The 22,756-nt window shown below is 40.8% G+C and overlaps 1 protein-coding gene across 12 annotated transcripts; it reads left to right on the top strand.

The window, feature by feature from the left end:
* The first annotated feature begins 215 nt into the window (after positions 1 to 215).
* caprin2 (caprin family member 2) lies at positions 216 to 22,460 on the top strand. Of its 12 annotated transcripts, none has more exons than XM_047390414.1 (22): positions 216 to 350; positions 869 to 1,119; positions 1,188 to 1,250; positions 1,332 to 1,418; positions 4,466 to 4,701; positions 5,519 to 5,601; positions 8,508 to 8,621; positions 13,932 to 13,966; positions 14,052 to 14,282; positions 14,486 to 14,527; positions 14,611 to 14,733; positions 15,423 to 15,507; positions 17,023 to 17,072; positions 17,211 to 17,291; positions 17,382 to 17,477; positions 17,571 to 17,810; positions 18,329 to 18,473; positions 18,558 to 18,671; positions 18,900 to 18,961; positions 19,170 to 19,221; positions 20,627 to 20,727; positions 21,281 to 21,419. In XM_047390414.1, the coding sequence occupies exons 2-21, from the start codon at positions 874 to 876 to the stop codon at positions 20,704 to 20,706; spliced, it is 2,265 nt and encodes a 754-aa protein (XP_047246370.1). In that variant the 5' UTR covers positions 216 to 350; positions 869 to 873; the 3' UTR covers positions 20,707 to 20,727; positions 21,281 to 21,419. The 12 variants fall into 12 exon arrangements, with proteins under 12 accessions (XP_047246370.1, XP_047246369.1, XP_047246362.1 ...); XM_047390413.1 differs by having other exon boundaries at positions 18,558 to 18,731; XM_047390406.1 differs by lacking the exon at positions 20,627 to 20,727 and having other exon boundaries at positions 216 to 343; positions 866 to 1,119; positions 18,558 to 18,731; positions 21,281 to 22,460.
* Positions 22,461 to 22,756: the final 296 nt, after the last annotated feature.

The raw sequence follows: 22,756 nt of genomic DNA, 5'->3' as shown, positions 1-22,756 counted from the left end.
CTGTAACTCAGCTTGTTTACCTTACAATGAATAACTGAACTGGAGTACTTTCTATTTCCATCAGTTTTAACCACACTATGGGTTTTGCTTTCCAAAAACAGAATTACATATGAATGTTAAGCATGTGTACTCCATTATAAATGTGTTGCCTTTAAGGCAGCAAGAGGTTGACGTTTCCAGTGAAATCAGGTGCTGTGCTTGAACCGGATGTGCACCGGATGGATGCTGCCGCCTCCGGTAGAGTATATAAAGGTGTGGACTAACACGGCTTGACCTCCGTGCCCCCGAATATCACGGTAGGAGTGCTGTTGGTGAAGCGGCGTCTAACATTGTCCGGATCTAGGTACGAGGTGCGGCTGTTGGTTAATTATTTTTCTTATTTAGCCTAGCTTCCTCGAGAAACGGTGATGTTTGGAGCACTTATGATTAAATTATGCAGAGAATGTTTGTCTCGCGCTATGATGTTTCTGCGTGGATTATTTAAAGTTACTTATGTGATACCTGGTAACGACCAAAGCTTAATTCGTCCCAAACTGAGTTTATCGCGTTACCAATTAACTAATTTATTGTTTTTACGGCGCAATAACTCTGAGCCAGCCGCCAGGAGAATCCGACGGATAAAATACCCACTGCTATATTTTTATTATTTGAAGCTGTGTCAAACAAAGAAGACGGTTTGTTTTGTGTGCGTGTGTGTGTTAGTTCTGTGCGCCTACTGGTAGCGGTTCTGTAGCGTCTCTGAAAGCACCGTCACGGCGCTGACAGCAGCCCAGACTGCGCTCAGTCTGTCCGGTTTTAGACTGTCTCCGCTGGTCACCAGCAACTCCTCATCCCTTTTTCTCTAACCCTGTTCCTTCTCTTCCAGCAGTTATCATGGTGCAGCTGTCTCCGTCTCATAACCTAAACGCCCCCCTGGAACCCAAACTATCTGCTGATGGGGAGGAAAAGCAGAGGGAGCAACTGAGTGCTGGTAGCCCGAAGGTGGAGAACCGGCCGGGGGGGCTGAACAGCCTGCAGGTCAACCTGGACGTGTCAACCGCTTACCACGGCTATGAAACGTACATAGAAGATGGCCTCATCTGCCTGAAGCACAAAGTCCGCAACTTGGAGAAAAAGAAGGTAAAGCGTGTTCCCTGCTGTGAAGCAGGGCTCTTGCAGGGCTTATCATGCATCTTATCTACCCACAGCTGAAACTGAAGGACTACAAGAAGAGGCTGGTCCAGGGTGAGGTGTTGAACAAAGATCAGATGGTGAGACTGAGCTGCTCTAAAATTGACTTTAAACATTGAACGTGTTCATTTTGAATTGTGCAGCTCAGTTTGTTTTGTCAGGCGGCTGTGGAGAAGTATGAAGAGGTACTCCATAACCTGGAGTTTGCACGGGAGCTGGACAAAACCCTGGATGGCTTAACCCAGAATGCAAGTGTTCTTTATGGTTGCTCAGTGCCAGGGTGGTCGAGAACTTCTTCTGTATCTCACAAAGTTTGAGAAGTTTAACACTCTGATGTTCCCAGAGACATGTACATCTTGATAAATTACAAAATCATTAAGTTAATGGATATAAGAAATTTAACTAAAAAAGTTAAACTTGTAAAATGTATAGATTTATTACACTCAGGAAAATATTTTAACTGTTTTTCTGCTTAGATTGTGATTTGAGAACCCAATTATGTTTCTCTGAAAATAAAAAAAAATTACATCAGACTCGATCTGACTGTATTGGGGAAGTACAGGTCCTTCTCAAAAAATTAGCATATTGTGATTAAGTTCATTATTTTCCATAATGTCATGAAGAAAATTTAACATTCATATATTTTAGATTCATTGCACACCAACTGAAATATTTCAGGTCTTTTATTGTCTTAATACGAATGATTTTGGCATACAGCTCATGAAAACCCAAAATTCCTATCTCACAAAATTAGCATATTTCATCCGACCAATAAAATAAAAGTGTTTTTAATACAAAAACGTCAACCTTCAAATAATCATGTACAGTTATGCACTCAATACTTGGTCGGGAATCCTTTGGCAGAAATGACTGCTTCAATGCGGCGTGGCATGGAGGCAATCAGCCTGTGGCACTGCTGAGGTCTTATGGCGGCCCAGGATGCTTCGATAGCGGCCTTTAGCTCATCCAGAGTGTTGGGTCATGAGTCTCTCAACGTTCTCTTCACAATATCCCACAGATTCTCTATGGGGTTCAGGTCAGGAGAGTTGGCAGGCCAATTGAGCACAGTGATACCATGGTCAGTAAACCATTTACCAATGGTTTTGGCACTGTGAGCAGGTGCCAGGTCGTGCTGAAAAATGAAATCTTCATCTCCATAAAGCTTTTCAGCAGATGGAAGCATGAAGTGCTCCAAAATCTCCTGATAGCTAGCTGCATTGACCCTGCCCTTGATAAAACACAGTGGACCAACACCAGCAGCTGACACGGCACCCCAGACCATCACTGACTGTGGGTACTTGACACTGGACTTCTGGCATTTTGGCATTTCCTTCTCCCCAGTCTTCCTCCAGACTCTGGCACCTTGATTTCCGAATGACATGCAGAATTTGCTTTCATCCGAAAAAAGTACTTTGGACCACTGAGCAACAGTCCAGTGCTGCTTCTCTGTAGCCCAGGTCAGGCGCTTCTGCTGCTGTTTCTGGTTCAAAAGTGGCTTGACCTGGGGAATGCGGCACCTGTAGCCCATTTCCTGCACACGCCTGTGCACGGTGGCTCTGGATGTTTCTACTCCAGACTCAGTCCACTGCTTCCGCAGGTCCCCCAAGGTCTGGAATCGGCCCTTCTCCACAATCTTCCTCAGGGTCCGGTCACCTCTTCTCGTTGTGCAGTGTTTTCTGCCACACTTTTTCCTTCCCACTGAGGTGCCTTGATACAGTTTCTGGGAACAGCCTATTCGTTCAGAAATTTCTTTCTGTGTCTTACCCTCTTGCTTGAGGGTGTCAATAGTGGCCTTCTGGACAGCAGTCAGGTCGGCAGTCTTACCCATGATTGGGGTTTTGAGTGATGAACCAGGCTGGGAGTTTTAAAGGCCTCAGGAATCTTTTGCAGGTGTTTAGAGTTAACTCGTTGATTCAGATGATTAGGTTCATAGCTCGTTTAGAGACCCTTTTAATGATATGCTAATTTTGTGAGATAGGAGTTTTGGGTTTTCATGAGCTGTATGCCAAAATCATCCATATTAAGACAATAAAACACCTGAAATATTTCAGTTAGTGTGCAATGAATCTAAAATATATGAATGTTACATTTTCATCATGACATTATGGAAAATAATGAACTTAATCACAATATGCTAATTTTTTGAGAAGGACCTGTATGTAATTGATACTTTGACTGGACGTCACAATGACTAAATCAGTCAAACTGACTTTTTCTTCTTAATGCATTTTCTTTAAACAATGTTTTGACAACTCAGAGTTTTAGGATTTTAGCAGCTAAAACATACATCAGATGTTGACCTCAAGAGCAGTCGGTCCATCCAGATAGCTAAATGCATTATTTGTGGAGAGTGTAAATGCATGGCATTAGACACATGGTATCCTACCAAATACTTTACAATATTAAATACACAAATATTTTGAAGGCAACTGCAGTTTGATATGTCTTGCAAATCTACATAAGACCAATAAAAAGGCAGTTTAATATTTAAATGTGGGCCTACTTACTACATCCATACAGCGTGTCATGGAGGCAATCAGTCTGTGGTTCTGTTGAGATGGTAAGGAAGCCCAGGTTCCCTTATTAGTGGCCTTCAGCTTATCTGCATTGGTGGTTCTGGTGTATTTCATCTTCCTCTGGAGAACAGGCCTTACATTCTCTGTTGGGTTTAGATCAGGCCAGTTAAGTGGTGTTACCATGATGATGAAAGCAGATACTGGTACTTTAGGCAATGTGGGTTGGTACCAAGTCATGTTATGAAAATAAAATCTTTTTTTTAAAATTATATTCCTTCCATTCACCTTTCCATCAGGTTACCTGGAGACTGTGCTCTGAACACCCAACTTCTTTAGCAATAACCTTTTTTATAGTTTCTCCTCCTTGTGAAGGGTGTCAATGACTGTGCTGGACAACTTTCAGGTCTTTAGTCTTTCACCATCTTTGCATTTGCCATAACATTTCTGTAATACAAATCCTGTTTTATTGGTCTTATGTAAGAATCTTAGAAACTTACATTTGGGTTTGCATTTGCTATAAGCCATTACCATTAACAGAAGGTAACTCATGAGTGTTGATGAACGAGATTAACTTTTTTAATTGGATTTGTATGTGTGTATATCTGTATGTGTGTGTGTGTAATCTCTATATCTGCAATGAAGTGTTTTAAACTAGGTGTCATTACATCCTTTTGATTTTTAAGTAAACAGAAAACGTAACCATTGAATCTTGTTTCAAAAAAAGGATAATTATCGGTATTGACATTAAGAGTTCATCTGTAAACATCCTGCCACTGCAGTTGCTGAAGGCCCAGAAAAAGGTTGTCAAAAAGGAACAGATTGCAAAAATGGAGATTGACAAAAGGCGTCTGGTCCTGGTGCTTCAGTTCCAACACCTTCTTGGTGGCCTACAGCAGGAGCACATACAGAAAGACCTTATGGCAGGACTCAATCATGCACCCTACATCCCAGCTCACCAGCTGCAAAGCCTGAACCAGCTTGCTGCCTTGTTGGGGGTCAAGAGGGATGGATTGAGGTGAGGGCCACTTTACACAGGGCTTTTCACTCACTATGTTCACTGCTTTGAGGGTGGTTAACCACAGCCTTGTAAGTTCTACAAAGTTCTTCCTACAATTCATGAGATAACTCTACAGCTGTATTTGTGGAAGAGCTTGCTGGGCTGTGGTTGACTCTGCAAAAAAAGCAATCCATAAGTCCCATTTTTCACATTATGGTGGGAATTTTAATTTAGAATTATTGACCAAAATAACTCTTTCTCCAGCCCGGCAGTCATACTTGTCAGCTTTGTAATCACCTGGTGTTATATTATTTAAGTAGCTACTACGTGTTTTTGTTGGCTTTAAGGGCAACGGTACTGATGAGTCCTGTACACTAAAGATGTCTGAAATTAGTAATACGTAGCTTCTGACAGTACTCTGTCGTGGATCACTGGTAACAACAAAAGGAGTGTCCTCAATACTGACTGTTGCACTGTGTGAAACTGATATGGTAGATTTGTTTTTAAAACCTTTAATCTATGATATGGTTTTCTCTAGATAAATTGAATACATCTGTTGACAAAACATGGAATATTGATTTACTTTCTCCATACAGCTTCCTGAACAATGACTCACCAATAGACTTTATATTAGATGTAGCTGTGGACCTGTTTTTATTTCTCCAAATCTTCAAATTTAGTACTTTCATATAAAATGAAAAGCATTGTCTATTGGCAGAAACCATCTTGGGAATGGAGTAGCTTCCTTGTAGGTCAGTGTTGCAGCCAAGTGTAAACTGTCTGAAACCACTACAGTTGACATCTCCTCATAGTTTCACTTTTGTTTGCATTGCAGCTTAGAGGAACAGATGGACCAAGCTGCCCTGGTCTACATGGACCTTCTGGACGGGAAGGACAAACCTGTGGCTGGATCTACATGTGAGCTGAACAAGTGTCTGATTGGCATCTCTAGGAAAAGACCTTTTCAATATCAAGGGCTGAGATTTATTTTAGGGTACATTCGCTTTGCATTAAAAAACAATTACTCAAATGTCAAACTTTTTATCCAAATTAGAAGTTTGGTCAGGGTGCTGGTGTGGAATTATCAGGTTTGTGGTGGCCTAATGCCAGCAAAGCATATTGTGTTTTTTTGTTGTTGTTTTTTTTAAAGAAATGGCTTCTTGTTCATAGTTCGGAAATGGCTTATAATCCTTCCAAGACTGGAGAGAAAAAATAATTCTCAAGGACAAAACGGTTCTATGTCGTTCTAGAACTGTACATCTCAGCAGGTTCACCTCCAAGATTGGATCAGCAGAAACTGGCAACAAACAACCTACATTTAAGAATATACAGGCCTTAGACAGCATGCTAAATGTTTAAATTCATGAGACCTTCCCATTTGCTTCCCCAATAACAAACCTTGGATCACCAGTGACCTGAAGGACCTGCTTGACAAGAAAAAAAGAGCCTTCAGAGAGGGAGACAGTGAATTGAGTATACAGAAGCAGCTTAAAGTCGAGATAAGGGACAGCAAGGAGGTGTACAAGAAGAAGCTGGAGAGCAATCTCCAGCAATAAAATATCAGAGATGTGTGGTCAGGGATGAAGAAGATCACAGGCTTCAAGCAGAAGGATGATCAGACCATTGGAGGTCTGGACAGAGCCAATGAACTGAACACATTCTTCAATAGATTCAGATCAGAAACAAGCTCAGCATCCCTCCTCTTGCTCAGAGCCAAACAAACGTCCCACCCTCCTTTGACCCACAGCTGTAAAGTCACACCACAAATGTTTTATCTTCCACCTCAGCCCTAGAACCTTCTGCTTCTACATGTTTGCCTTCAACCATATCAGAAGATGATGATGCTTCCTTTGCCACCCCTTTCCACCTGTGTCTCAAGAAGTTAGGTGAAGATGCAACTGGAGAGCCTGAATCGGAATAAGGCTGCAGGTCCAGATCATGTCAGCCTTAGAGTCCTGAATGGCTGTGCAGAGCAGCTCTGTGGGATTCTGCAGCACCTCTTCAACCTTCGCCTGGTCCAGAAGAAGGTTCCGGTGTTGTGGAAGACTTCCTGTCTTGTTCCAGTACCTAAGAAAATTCACCCATCAGTCCTCAATGACTATAGACCTGTTGCCCTGATATCCCACATCATGAAGGTCCTAGAGAGACTCCTGTTGGCCCACCTGAGTAAGCAAATCGTAAACTATCAGGAACCCCTTCAGTTTGCTTATCGCTGTAGAATTGTCATCATTACACCTGCTTCAACAAACCCACTGTCATCTGGATAAAGCCAGCAGCACTGTAAGGATCATGTTCTTTGATTTCTCCAGTGCATTTAACACGATCCAACCTGATTTGCTTTGTCAGAAACTCCAGAAGACTCAGGTGGAGGCCTCAACAATCTCTTGGATCAAATACTACCTGACAAACAGACCACAGTTTGTGAGACTGAATGGTTGTGGGTCTAACCAGGTAGTCAGCAGCACAGGAGCACCACAGGGGACTGTACTCTCACCATTACTTTTCACTCTGTACAGCTCAGGCTTCCAGTAAAAGGCAGACTCCTGTCATCTGCAGAAATACTCAGATGATTCTGCAGTTGTGGGGTGGATCAGAGATGGACAAGAAGCTGAGTACAGGAAGGTGGTGGACCGCTTTGTGGTGTGGTGTGGAAACAATCATCTCATCTTAAACGTGAATAAAACAAAGGAGATGATTGCAGATTTTAAGAGAAACAGGAACAAGTCAAAAACTATTTCTATCATGAGAGAAGAAGTGGAGGTGGTGGAGGAGTATAAATACTTCGGTGTTCACCTGGACAACAGACTGGAGTAGAGATGCAACTGTGAAGCCATCTACAAGAAGGGACAGAACAGACTGTACTTCTTGAGGAAGCTTAGGTCCTTTGGTGTTTGCAGCAAGATGCTGCATGTCTTCTATAAGTCTGTTGTGGAAAGTGTGATCTCTTCTGCCATCATCTGCTGGGGAAGCAGCATCAGAGCCAGGGACTTAAAAAAGTTCAACAAGCTGATAAAGAAGGCTGGCTCTGTTCTGGGGACTCCTCTGGAACCTCTGGAGATCATTGTGCAAAGAAGGATTCTTCATAAAATGAAGAACATTATGGAGAACCCTGAGCATCCACTTCATGACTGTCCTACAATAACAGTGTCTTCAGTCAGAGGCTTCTTCAGATGTGCTGTAAGACGGAGTGCTACAGGAGATCCTTCCTGCCCACAGCCATCAGCATCTACAACAGCTCTTTGAAGAAACCTTCATAATGAGCTACAACATTTAATTTCCCTTTGGGATTAATAAAGTATTTTTTAATTGAATTAAATTGTTTAAATTGAGCAATGTATTTCTTGACTTGTAAAGTTGTCGGAACAAATTGTTTTACCATTCTCCTAAAAGTATGAGTTGGTATGACATTCTTGGTAAAACCATGAGAACATGATCTAGCTAGGATACACAACAATGCCTGAAATGCCATGACAGGACATTTTAAATAATAAAACGGCTTCCCAACCATAGTTTTAAAACATTGTTACCACATGGAGAATGATGTGTGGCACTCAAAAAGTTACCTTACCCTGACTGTGCTTTTTTTGCATTTTAAAATTCCCAATAAACAAGTTTCTCTTCATGCATGTGAAAAATTCATATCAACCCTGTTTCTACCAGCTGAACAGTGCACAGCAACAGGTCTTAAAGGGGCACTGCTGCATCTTGAAGAAAAATAAGCCATAGGAACAGTATCATCGAAAGCTTGAATCGTTTTAAAACCATGACTTTAGGAAAATGTCGGTATACCTTGGTAAATGGTCCCTGTTGTTTTTGTTTTTCAGATAAGCTGCTGAAAGATGAGCTCATCAGACTGTCAAACTACAAATATTTCAGTTGTCTCCCACCTTCATCCAGCAAGACTCCAGACTTGTCACTAACCTTAGCCAGCCAGAGCGGTAAGGTCTTTGTTACATGAACAATACTGCACCAGGAAGTTGACTTAAAATGTTTATAAACTCGGGGCCATATATGCCTGTATGCAGGCATGTTTAGGTTTTATAGGAATAATTTATTGGAATTGGACAACTTTCTTGTTTACCATGCTATCAAACTTTGGTATAGTCTTTTTTTATAGGCACTATTCCAGAAGGCAGGCAGACACCAGGCACACTCACTGAGTAACCATACAGATTCATATTTTTGGGCTATTTTCAATGGCATTTGTTCAAATTTATAGTAAAAGCTAAAATGATTAATGCCATTTTTGAGAGTCCGCAACATCTTGGCATATCAACTCGTTTTATGGATTATATTGGCTGCTTTTAATTCTGAAATGTTTTTTTGAAGCCCCAAAAAACAAAAGGCAGATGTTAAGGGGGAGAGTGGACCCTTCTGTCCAGATCCTTCATTTAAGATCACAGCTCTTAGAAATCCAATCATTTGTTTTCACACAGGCATTGGTTGAGCAATCCATATTCTGTTTCATGACAGGAAATTATGTCGAAATTGATCTAGGGTAGAATTCTAGTGCACCCTGTCAAATACTTTTCCTGCATCCAATGAAACAATTGAACCAGTTTTATTTTGGCTGTTGCTATAATCTTAAACGAATTAGTCTTGTGTTAATTATAGCGTACCTATGTTTAAGTAATTCAGTCCAGTCTGGATGTGTAGTATAAGTTTATTTTATTTAGCCAAGTGGCAATCGTCTTGCAGATTTTAAGTTCTGCATTTTGTCTAAATATTTTTAAAGCAACAAAATCAAAATCTTAAAGATATGAGTTTTTAATTTATGGTCAGTTAAAAATAACTCTGCCGACCTGTTCTTCGTGCACTTTACCACCACTATTAAGCAGTCCGCTTGGCTTTTAAGCTTGACACACAAAAATCTTAAGGCAGTGACTTCTGTGCTGAAAAAACAAAGTTACGAGATTCTTTATGGTATGGTTAAAAACTGCAGCTCCATGGGCTGTTTAACCTAGTCCGACTAGTGGACAGTGATGTAATTCCAGGTATACTTAAAGGAGCATTACAAATTATTTTCAAAGGATAATTACTAACATTTTACAGTAAAAATTTGGCTCTTACATTCCCAGCCACTAATTGCTTATGCTAAATGCAGAACAATAATCAAATATATCAACATGAGCCATATAACATTCCACAGAATATCACTCGTCCCAATACAGTGAGGAAAATAAGTATTTAAACACCCTGCGACTTTGCAAGTTCTCCCACTTAGAAATCATGGAGGTGTCTGCAATTTTCATCTTAGGTGCATGCCCACTGTGAGACATAAAATCTAATCACAAAAAAAAATCTGAAAATCACAATGTATGATTTTTATTTTTTTAATATAATTTATTTGTGTGTTACTGCTGCAAATAAGTATTTGAACACCTGCCAATCAATATATATTTTGGTCCTCAAAGACCTGTTAGTCCACCTCTTAAAAAGTCCACCTCCACTCCACTAATTCTAAATTAGAAGCACCTGTTTAAGGTCGTTAGCTGCATAAAGACACCTGTCCACCCCACACAATCGGTAAGACTCTAACTACAAACATGGCTAAGACCAAAGAGCTGTCCAAAGACACCAGAGATACAATTGTAGACTTGCACAAGGCTGGAAAGGGCTAAGGAACAATTGCCAAGCAGTTTGGTGAAAAAAGATCAACTGTTGGAGCAATTATTAAAAAAAGAAGCTAAACATGACTGTCAGTCTCCCTTGAACTGGGGCTCCATGCAAGATCTCACCTTGTGGAATATCAGTGATCCTAAGAAAGGTGAGGAATCAGCCCAGAACTACACGGGAGGAGCTGGTCAATGACCTGAAGAGAGCTGGCACCATTGTTTCCAACGTTACTGTGGGTAATACACCAAGATGTCATAGTTTAAACTCATGCATGGCACGGAAGGTTCCCCTGCTTAAATCACCACCCTTCCAGGCCCGTCTTAAGTTTGCCCATGACCATTTGGATGACCCAGAGGAGTCATGGGAGAAAGTTCTGTGGCCAAAATAGAACTTTTTTGTCTTAATCCCACTCGCCGTGTTTGGAGGATGAAGAATGATGAATGCCATCCCTACTGTGAAGCATTGAGGTGGAAGCATCATGCTTTGGGGGTGTTTTTCTGCACATGGGACAGGACAACTGCACTGTATTAAGGAGAGGATGGCCTGGCCATGTATTGTGAGATTTTGGGGAACAACCTCTTTCCCTCAGTTAGAGCATTGAAGATGGGTTGTGGCTGGGTCTTCCAACATGACAATGACCCAAAGCACACAGCCAGGATAACAAAGGAGTGGCTCTGTTAAAAACATATCAAGGGTCTGGAGTGGCCTAGCCAGTCTCCAGACCTAAACCCTTTGGAAAATCTTTGGAGGGAGCTCAAACTGTTTTTTCAGCGACAGCCCAGAAACCTGGCTGATCTGGAGAAGATTTGCTGCAATCCCTGCCGCAGTTTGGGCAAACCTGGTGAAAAACTACACGAAACGTTTGACCTCTGTAATTGCAGACAAAGGCTACTGTACCAAATATTAACATTGATTTTCACAGGTGTTCAAATACCCATTTTTCTCACTGTACAGGTCCTTCTCAAAATATTAGCATATTGTGATAAAGTTCATTATTTTCCATAATGTCATGATGAAAATTTAACATTCATATATTTTAGATTCATTGCACACTAACTGAAATATTTCAGGTCTTTTATTGTCTTAATACGGATGATTTTGGCATACAGCTCATGAAAACCCAAAATTCCTATCTCACAAAATTAGCATATTTCATCCGACCAATAAAAGAAAAGTGTTTTTAATACAAAAAACGTCAACCTTCAAATAATCATGTACAGTTATGCACTCAATACTTGGTCGGGAATCCTTTGGCAGAAATGATTGCTTCAATGCGGCGTGGCATGGAGGCAATCAGCCTGTGGCACTGCTGAGGTCTTATGGCGGCCCAGGATGCTTCGATAGCGGCCTTTAGCTCATTCAGAGTGTTGGGTCTTGAGTCTCTCAACGTTCTCTTCACAATATCCCACAGATTCTCTATGGGGTTCAGGTCAGGAGAGTTGGCAGGCCAATTGAGCACAGTGATACCATGGTCAGTAAACCATTTACCAGTGGTTTTGGCACTGTGAGCAAGTGTCAGGTCGTGCTGAAAAATGAAATCTTCATCTCCATAAAGCTTTTCAGCAGATGGAAGCATGAAGTGCTCCAAAATCTCCTGATGGCTAGCTGCATTGACCCTGCCCTTGATAAAACACAGTGGACCAACACCAGCAGCTGACACGGCACACCAGACCATCACTGACTGTGGGTACTTGACACTGGACTTCTGGCATTTTGGCATTTCCTTCTCCCCAGTCTTCCTCCAGACTCTGGCACCTTGATTTCCGAATGACATGCAGAATTTGCTTTCATCCGAAAAAAGTACTTTGGACCACTGAGCAACAGTCCAGTGCTGCTTCTCTGTAGCCCAGGTCAGGCGCTTCTGCCGCTGTTTCTGGTTCAAAAGTAGCTTGACCTGGGGAATGCGGCACCTGTAGCCCATTTCCTGCACACGCCTGTGCACGGTGGCTCTGGATGTTTCTACTCCAGACTCAGTCCACTGCTTCCGCAGGTCCCCCAAGGTCTGGAATCGGCCCTTCTCCACAATCTTCCTCAGGGTCCGGTCACCTCTTCTCGTTGTGCAGCGTTTTCTGCCACACTTTTTCCTTCCCACAGACTTCCCACTGAGGTGCCTTGATACAGCACTCTGGGAACAGCCTATTCGTTCAGAAATTTCTTTCTGTGTCTTACCCTCTTGCTTGAGGGTGTCAATAGTGGCCTTCTGGACAGCAGTCAGGTCGGCAGTCTTACCCATGATTGGGGTTTTGAGTGATGAACCAGGCTGGGAGTTTTAAAGGCCTCAGGAATCTTTTGCAGGTGTTTAGAGTTAACTCGTTGATTCAGATGATTAGGTTCATAGCTCGTTTAGAGACCCTTTTAATGATATGCTAATTTTGTGAGATAGGAATTTTGGGTTTTCCTGAGCTGTATGCCACAATCATCTGTATTAAGACAATAAAAGACCTGAAATATTTCAGTTAGTGTGCAATAAATCTAAAATATATGAATGTTAAATTTTCATCATTACATTATGGAAAATAATGAACTTTATCACAATATGCTAATATTTTGAGAAGGACCTGTATATGTACGTCTTACTACACAATACAAAACTATGTAAACTATTATGAACGTTCTCAAATTATTCAAATTGCATGCTTCAGCAAGCATGGTTTGTTTATTGGTCTATCCAGTACGTTAGTCTTAGCCTGCATGCTGACCTGTCTTACTTCACCATTGGAGTGGTGTGGAGTGAGACGGGTCAGCATGCAGACTAAGACTAACATACTGGATAGACCAATAAACAAACCGTGCCTGCTGAAGCATGCAATTTGAATAATTTGAGTTTTTATTTTTAATGGTGTGCTACCTTCCAAAATTAGAGCTTTGCTAGGAAATATTTTTTTCTGAGTTTCAGGAACAGTTGAGATCTTAGTTTTGTGCTGCATATTTTTTTTTTTTTTTTTTTTTTTTGCAACCTGACTACTTTGACTTGATTAAAATCAGGGTTGCATCTGGCATCAAACAAGTAACTGGGATACCTTCTCCAAATATTGTTTCTGTAGAGCAATGCTGACCTGGCACATGTAGACAACCAGCTTCTCTATATGGCATGCCTGAAATGTTGCAGAGGGATGTGTGAGGAAAACACTTGCAACCTTCATGTGAATTTCTTATGTAGAGCTGCTAAGCCAATGACCAAAAAGATGAACTGTTCAAGTACATTAGACTGCTTCATCAGAACCATCTCAAAAGTGCATAGGAGAAAACTGAAGTGGATGACTGAATCTGGAACGTGTGATTATGCACAATCAATTCTATTTGCCTCCGAAGTCAAATTGCGAACCTAACCTAATTTAATGTGCTGTAGTTCAGACACCAGTGGGAATTGCTAAGCAGCAAAATGAACTAATGCCATTGTGTTTTACTCCGTTGCACTTTCACATGATTGATCTGCCTGCAACTATTACTGTTACTTCCCACCGAAGCCTCTTGGATGAAAGACAAAATGTCTTGTCTGGTTGTCTTCTATTTGATTGTCATGTCCAGGTTGACTGAGAATCTACAGATGTGTTTTGAGTTAGCTTCTGAAATTACTACATAGTACAATAGCAAATTGCAATCATGATTTTTGTTTTGTGCCCTGCTTTCAGCTGTAAAGTCAATGCCAAAAGAACATTCAATGAAGGTAAAAATGTTTTTTTTTCACCCAACTAGTTTTACACAGCTGTAAATATGCATAAAAACATAAATTTCTCATGGTGTTAACTCAGTTTTTCAATGGGCTCTACCTGACTAATGTGGAGATGTCAAACACTCAGAACTATAAGGAGGATTTTCAGTCTGTAAGAGAGCAGGAGCCTCCAGATAGCTGGGATGCAGAATTCCCTGATGGGCCCTTGTCACCACAAACTGCATTTACCAAACCATGGAAAGGGGCTGCCGTTTTTATACCTAAAGTGTTCCAAATCCCCTCTAAAAAACGGACTACTGAAAGCAAACAGGTGACATATCTAAGCTTGGAATTCCACAAATACTTTCCATCTTGAATTCCAGAGGCTGTCATTTTAGATAGAAATTCCATTAAACCTTATTGGTCATAATTAATTGTAGTTTTAAAGCTTGGCATAAGCATTAAGATCTAAAGTGCAGTTATAAGATTGTTAGCTAATTATGTGACTCGGATGATGAATTTTATTCTCCCTAGAGAAAAGAGAAGAAAATCAAAGCGGAGCAAAATGCCAAGTCGGTGAGTGTGTACCAAGTAGTTTACTGAAAAAAATGTTTGTCCATGCTTTACTGCTGAGAAATTGTCTTATTGGTTCCCTACAGCCCAACCAAATGAATATACTTGTGGAAGCTTTCAGTTCTGCCTTACCCAAAGAACCCATACTCCGGAAGCAACACCTTGAGAACCTCATGACTAAGATCCATGGCTCCTTCAGTTTCATGCAGGTGGTTTTTATCTGTCTTTAAAATTTAGTGGGGATAAATAATCGCCCTACTGGATCAGGTTTGCTGAAGCAGGAAAACATCTAAAACATGCAGACCAGTGTGCCTCAAAGAGCAAGGTTGAAAAACACTGCTTTAGTGAATGCATCATACACACAGTGTAGTAATTGGTGTACAAGCATAAAAGACCTGAGTGCTTTAATTTTAGTGTTAAAGAATTTATTTTAATGCCTGCAATAAAAAAGCAAGGCAACAACTGTAAAGATCATCATATTCTCGGTAGGAGGATATTCTGGTAGCCAGTGCACATTCTTTAATTGCAACAACCAAAATTACTCTGAGGGAAAATTCTGCAGCTCAGATTGAAGAAGCTGATGCTGGTTTGTAATTGAAAGGTGTCAAAATACAAGGTGCATCAGTGTGTATGGGGCTGCTTTGTTGCATTTAATAAGTGTACCCACGCTGGTTATGTTTTGCCTCATCAGTAAAAACTGTCTTGGTTTTTGCTTTAAGTTTTTTGTTTTTATGGATTGGAGGGAATGTGAATTGGTTGGTTTTTCAATCCTTTAAAAAGAATTCCCTAATCACTAAAATGATCCTCACAACTCTACCGTTGATCTCTGTAATAAAATTCCTCAAATGTTTAAGGATTCAGTTTGCTCTTTTTAAATAAACCTACTGTTATTTTACAGGATTCCCTCCTAGATGGTGAGACCTTGGTGACCAATAGTACACCCATACTAAATAGGCGTTCTTCTGGATCGCTGTCTCCTCTAGGTAACATAGAACACATGAGTAGGCAGTTTTTGGTTTTTTTTCCCTCATTTTAAACTGATTTATCTAAATTAATTGAGCTTTTCTGATGGTGAATAATGATTAAAATGCCATATTGTTTTGGACTGGACAGAGCAATTTAATATGCTACATTTGGTCAGAGGTTCACATAAAACAATTCCTGCCAAGGAGTCTTAGCTTAAGTGATGGGGGGGTGAAAAGAACCTAAGAAAAGTTGAATACAGTCTAAAATTTATTTTAATATTTGCTAGTTCCTGTTAGAGTGCATCAATGAATGGGTCAAAACAGATTCTCCGTGACATGGAAGCGCGTTGTCAAGCAGATCAATGAATCGTTCCCTCTGCTTTCATGCACCAGCTTGGACTAGGAGAAGCACTGTACCCGCTGCATTCAGAAGCTAGAGAGGAGATTGCAGTATACAAACAAGCTTCTCCGCAGAAACATGGGTGTTGTAGTTGACCATTTAGGCTATGGATGCTGACATCATCTTGTACAATACAACAAATACTTCACCTCACTTACATCTTTTTATGTATATATTGCTTAGATTGTTGCTCTGAATCTTATCTAGTCTGTGTATGTATGTATAATATTTTTATTCATGATTATTTATTGTGGTTTTTTTTATTTGTTTAGTTATCATTCCTTCCTGTCCTACTGCTGAAACTATGTAATTTCCCCCAGGGGATAATAACATTTATATTATTTCTATATTAATAATTGTATGATTGGTTTTTATAGAAGTTGGTGTTCATTTACTCTTGACTGTTCAAGTCACGAAAATGAACAGGGGTGGTTCCCTGTGCGATCGAGCTGGTAGCGTTTTATAATTCATTGTTCTGAGAATATCGCTCCTTTTTTTCTCTCAATCTTCTGGGCTTAAGACACTCTCAAGCACACTAAGTCCACCTTACTACTCTTAACATTTGTTCACTTCAGGAGCTCCCAAGGCCTAAGATGCATTGTGAATAACTTATCATTCTAAGAAATATCTTGGAATTTACAGATGTCACTAGGAGCTACATTTAGTCCAAGGATTCTTTGTGAATACAGGACCATGTGGTTTGTCTTTTTATAAGAGTCCATAGTAGCTGCAGGTGGCTTTTACAACAGTTTTGAATATGGAAAGCATCACTATTGGGCATGTCTCTGGACCAGTCCAAAGTCGTGCCTGTTAGGGTAATTGGTCTCTTGCCACCTGTCCAGGGTGTACCCCGTCTCCTGCCCATAGACTGCTGGAGATGGGCACCAGTCTCCCCACAAAGCACTATGGAAGAAGCGGTATAGAAAATGACTGGCACTATTAGGACAGACTGGTCTGTGAGGAAAAATGCTGAATGTAATTTTTCTTAAAGGGTCCATCTGAAGTGGGCAGGAGAACAGTCTCTTTGGACATGAATAGGCCAAGGTTCATTGCTAGTGCTGACATGATGAATACACCTTTTTTATTTTTAATAGTTTTTTTTTTTTTTTTTTTTTTTCCTGCCCCAACACCAGCCCAGGGATGTTTAAGAAGCCCCTCTGATATTCTGGCCAGAACTATGCATGTAAGACTATTTTGATTTCATATTTATTGGTGTTAGTTTAATGTTGTTCACGCTATTGTCGAACAGGGAACATACAGTTGATAATCTGTAGTACTTCAGTCATAGAATAATTTGAATTTCGTTATTTCCTACATTCAGTCTACCCCATTACCTCCCAGGCTGATGGAGCCCAAAGCCAGTGTTACCAGTGACCTGGAACCTTCCTCAAACCAGTCCCCAGTAAAGAGCAAACACTGCTGTTGTTTACATAAAATTATAAAATTATCTTAGAATTTCTTTCTTTACTTGACTTATGTTGTCTTGCTGTAGGGGTTGCTCCAGCTGGCTAGCAGAAAGAAGTATTTTTCCCCACCACCATACCACAGGGAGGCTCCCACAACTGACCAAGAAGAGAACTGTCGATGTGTAAACTGGGTTTCTTGATCAAGTTGAAAGCAAATTACACTAAAACGTTTTGTTTTTAAGTAAATGAACACCAGCTCATTGACTCTTCTTCAGATGCCAGGAACTAATTCAGGAAAGCAATCCCCCTGTAATGGGCTGAGTTCTAATACCTCCACTCCACCCAAGGCGGACTCTTTCTCTACTCCTCCAATGAGGCGAGCTCTCACTACGTCCCATTTTCAAAACATTCACTCTGTAAGTTTTCAGATTAATCCAGTAAACTTTGCTTTAAGGCTTCCGTCAACTGCTGCTGAGCCTTTATTCAATGTCTCAGATGTCTTAGGGTGGGCTCAAGTAAGTAGGACTTTCATTACACTGTGGCTCTCAATTTTGTTCAGCAGATTTTCCTTAAGCCACTAATAAGGCCAATGTAGGGTTTGGATATATTTTCTAGCACACTTTGAGATGCGACTCATCCATAAATTTAAGTTCACAACATCCACAGTACAGTAGGACCACTGGACAGGTTGAACTATATTTGCCTCTGTTCAGTTCATCGCTCTTTCTCTTTTCTGACCTTCTGCCAAAGCTGTTTTTGTTTTTATTTAGCCTAGCTTCTAAATGATCTGCCATTCCAGAAATTATTCTCCACCAAATCATCTTCTTCCAAGCCCTAAAAGTTGAAAGACAGGCAGATTATCAGTGGCCTTCACACCTTGTTTTCCTTCTTTACTTCTTTTACCTTGTGTCCAGTTGTGAGGTTCTGTAGATGTTATTTGGTAGTCAGTCAGTCATTTTCTACAGCTTATTCCATAGTGGGTCATGTTATTTGGTAGTCTTAATTGAAAGTGTTCTCTTGATATTTTCTGCAGGTCTTTAAGGTGGACACATCTTTACCTCAAAATGGAGAACTGCATTACAAATCCCGCACTGCAGTTTGTTCTGGGCCCAAGTACAGCACTGCCAGTACCCAAACACCCCCTGAATTTGCCCCCCCAGATGATGAGCCTCAGATGGGTATGTGTTGACAGTCATGCAGCTCATAAAAAAAGAAAATTCCTCATCTCTTTGTTATTGCATGGGATTTGTCTTTTCATATAGTGTACCCATTGGACTACTCCTCCATTAATAGTGGAGAGATCTTCCTGTCCCCTAGCCTGTCAGACAGAGGTTTGAATCGGTCCAGTCAGTCCTACACCAGAGGATCTGTCAGAGGTATGGCACATGGCGGCAAGGCACTGGCTTGGCCCTATTGGTCCTCTGGTTGGCACAGAGGTATCGATCCTCAGCTCACTTCATCTTTCTTTTCCACACTCTGCATGTTTAAAAAGAAGTGATATTATCTCGACCCTTCATCGGAACAAATACACTGAGGAAAAAAGTTAGACTTTACTTCAAACAGCTTTTCTTGAGGTTGCCCTGAATGTGATTTCCTCTCTTCAGGAGGATCCTACATCCCCACGGCTCATCTCAGGGAGTCTGTTCGTGTTCTTTATGCGGCTAGGGTAAGTTGGTATCCAAACTTAATTTTAATGATTGCAGCTCAACTCTGTTGCTTTTCTAAATGTAATGGTCACACTACCTTGTTTACCGACATCAACATTTTTCTAAACAGTGTATGGTTCGGCAGTCACTTTTGATGTAATGCTTATCAATCATTCTCTATAGGAGTGTTTTTGATTTTTATTCCTAAAGCCTTTGTTCTCTTTTCAGGACTCGGGATACCAACACATGTACAGACGGGGAGGGAGACATGGCTCTAGTGGTAAGAATGTTAAAGTCCACACAGTGAGCGTAACAACTTAAGCATGTACACACTCTGGGCAACATAAGCAATCTGTTTATGCATTACTGTAAATCTACACATACACTTCTCACCAGTATGATCTTCCTCTGTCTGCTGTAGCTCCACCATGTTTCATTAGCTGAGACTGAAAACTGCTTTGGGTGGGTTAGTGCAAAATACTTGACAAATGTATAAAATGCATAAAAGATGGTGTGGTGGGCAATGAAATGTACAATGAAAGCTGCTTCTGGTTCTTCTGTTTCTTAGAAAATAAAGGCAACAAGCAAAAGCAGACCCATTAGACTTCAAAACTGTTTATAACTCTGCTGCAGGCTGTAACATGGTGCCAAGAAAGCCCCAATGTGTACTTTCTGTAAAGTCTTGGGTGTCGTTCTCCTTTTCTCTCAGATGCACACCTTGAATAGGATTCATTTTATTCTATACAGGTGTATGTCCATGAATTGGAATTATCACTGAAAAATGTTTAGTTTCTTAAAAGAAAACAAAAAAAAACTGCACTTAGTACTTAAACAAGCTTCAGTTTGCTGGCCAATCAGACATTGGCATGGGCAGTTACAAATTAAATCCTGGTAGATGGCTTTTCTGACTTTGAACTTAATAAAACACTGGAACAACAGCAGCTCCAAGAATCATCACTGACATTCGAAACTTCACACCGGACCTCAATCAGCTTTAATTCTGATCCCCTCCACTCTTCATCCAGACTCTAGGACCTTGATTTACAAATGAAATGCTAAATTAACTTTTATTTAAACATGTTTATAACAGTTATTTATAAACAAAAACTAAACATAACCAGTATTTTGTGATAGTAATTATTTGAAACTATTTGGGTGTAAAACTAGATTACTTCACCAATGCAGAGTAAAAAAAATTACATGTGCCTAATATGTACTCATAGACTCAATTGCTGCTGTATATGTATCTCCACAGACAGCATCTTGGACGACCTTGCAAATTGCGGCAATTGGTATAACAGAACCTGTTTTACAGTCAAATGACACATTAGCGTGAAGCATCTGTAACAAAAACGGTTACAAACTCGTACTTCTAGTACATACCAACGATGCAACCTTGAACAAAAGATGTATGCAGTAACTTCCTTGAAAGGAACACCATAGAATGCGTGCTGGCACCATCACTTGTTTTGCTGGACTGGGTGGTGCTTCCATTCAATAACGTTTGGTTGCCAAGTTGCAAAACCCAAAATGACTACCTAAAAGTGATGTGGACGCAAAAATAATGAACTGAAATTTAAGAGATTTCACACTTTTGACATAATTTCACACCTTGATAACAGAGCAGTTATTGTAATGAAATATGAGATGTGCTGTACCAACTTCTATATTCAATGTACTGACAGGTCAGGCAAGCCCCAGCAGTTGTCATAAATGGGGAGAGGCCAGAACGACTGAGCAGGAGAGGCGCAGTCAACATGCGTGACTTGCAGGAACCAAACTGCTCGTATGTTTCAGAAATGGCCCCAAATCTCAAAAAATCTGGACACATCATTATTGTCATTTAGTGAGCACCTATAAGAGCCAATTTCCACTTGCTGAGAATGACACGGTTGTCCTTAGCCATACCAAATGAGACTGCATGTCAAACAGGCACAGGAGACGCACAAAAAGTCCGATGACCAAAAAATGGCAATGAGACAGTGTAAAGACATTTGCTGTCTTTATACTGTATGATATATAGAGAGAATATATCCAACCAGAAAACTGTTCATTTAAGACGGTGCCAAAAAAAGTTGCTCTAGGGTAGCATTTGGATGCCCACACCCGTCACAGGCACTTGATAGATTTGGGAACATCTTATATATCCGTGTTTAAGTAGTTTATGCTGCTTTGGAAGCTGATTAGGACACAAACCAAGTTGCTTCACAAAGCTTCTAACGTACAGATGACAAATTGCTTTTGAGGAAATTTTTAGGAAATTGGCAAATGTTTCTGTCAACATACTGCAGTCCTTACTGATTTTAAAACAATCTTTTCCTTTTGTTCTTTTTGAGCAGCAGCCTGGAGTGACTCTTCCCAGGTGAGCAGCCCAGACCGGGAAGGAGCCTTTACTGTTGTGGACTCAGGTCACGAAGATTCCTTATCTGTATCAACAGCGGAGGTCCCACTGACCCCGCATAGCCATCCACCTACAGCCTTACTCCCCATGCCACTTTACCCACTCTCCCAGCCATTGCGTGTGGCCTTCACTGCCTCGCGCACAGCCAACTTTGCACCAGGCAACCTTGACCAGCCTATTGTGTTTGACCAGCTGCATAGCAACCTGGGGGAGATGTACGACACCCATATTGGCCGGTTCACCTGTCCTATGAACGGAACTTATGTTTTCATCTTTCATATCCTAAAGCTTGCCATCAACGTTCCCCTCTATATTAACCTCATGCGCAATGAAGAGGTGATGGTCTCTGCATATGCCAATGATGGAGCCCCCGATCATGAGACTGCTAGTAACCATGCCATTCTGCCTCTCTTCCAAGGCGACCAAGTCTGGCTCAGGCTGCACCGTGGGGCCATTTACGGCAGCACATGGAAGTACAGCACGTTTTCAGGCTTCTTGCTTTATCAGGACTGAACTGGTGAAGGCTAAATGACAACCTTTCCAGAGCGTGGTTGGTGTTTACAACTGACATTTCAAGACTGGTCAGGCAGAATGCCATTGCTTTTTCTCAATATAAAGCCCAAAAAACGGTATCTTGAGTAAATCGTTCTGTCCAATTCTGTTATGGAGGTCAGTTATATGTGTGTATATATATATATATATATATATATATAGTACAGACATTGTGTTGTACAGATGGGTGAAGTTGAAACAGTATTAGTCAAAATGAGCACCAACATTTGACATCTCGTTAAGGACTCTTTTGCAATGTTCTGAGTCTGTGCCTTTGTTTTTGTTTTAGTTTTTTTTTTAATGGCATTTGGAAAACTTGCACACTATTGTGTTGAGTGAATAGTTTTCTCATCGGGTGCATTACTAGCAGCATTCTGCTTGATCCTGTTCCAAGCATTCTGTCTTGCTGCAGTGAAACCATAAAGCTAAGGAGGGTGATATTGATGTTCTTGGTGGTGGGTATGTTGTTGTACACAAGACCAAAAAATAACACTGATGACATGACTTTTGTGTAATGCAAGAGGTCCCTTGTTGTGCCGGAATAAAAGATGAGCAGTAACCTTTGAGTTACCAGTTTGGTGTGTCTTTAACGTCCTTATTCTTTTAACTGAGGCTGCAGAAGGTGGTTCTTGACATAGTTCTCATTGTTCTTGGACTTGCACTCATCCATTTTATCAGTGCTTCTTTATCCATGGAGACTGGGCGTCATTTAACATAACATTGTTAGCCTGATGCATAATTGCCTAAGTCATATTTGCCAAAATAGTCTTTCTAAGACTTGATATTACTTGAACATCAGTAAAATTCAGGAAATTATGCAGCACCACACCTGTTTGGATCCACCCTCTGGTACTTCTAGTTC

This window comes from Girardinichthys multiradiatus, chromosome 17, assembly GCF_021462225.1.
Source record: "Girardinichthys multiradiatus isolate DD_20200921_A chromosome 17, DD_fGirMul_XY1, whole genome shotgun sequence".
NCBI lineage: Eukaryota > Metazoa > Chordata > Actinopteri > Cyprinodontiformes > Goodeidae > Girardinichthys > Girardinichthys multiradiatus.
Note: the sequence above shows the minus strand (reverse complement) of the source record. Positions and strands in the feature narration are given on the sequence as shown.

Excerpts from the sequence above, each read along its gene's own strand:
- caprin2 (XM_047390406.1), top strand. The coding sequence starts at position 874 with ATGGTGCAGCTGTCTCCGTCTCATAACCTAAACGCCCCCCTGGAACCC. Across the intron at positions 14,734-15,422 it reads GCTCCTTCAGTTTCATGCAG|GATTCCCTCCTAGATGGTGA; the intron begins GTGGTTTTTATC and ends GTTATTTTACAG. Across the intron at positions 18,474-18,557 it reads AGATGATGAGCCTCAGATGG|TGTACCCATTGGACTACTCC; the intron begins GTATGTGTTGAC and ends CTTTTCATATAG.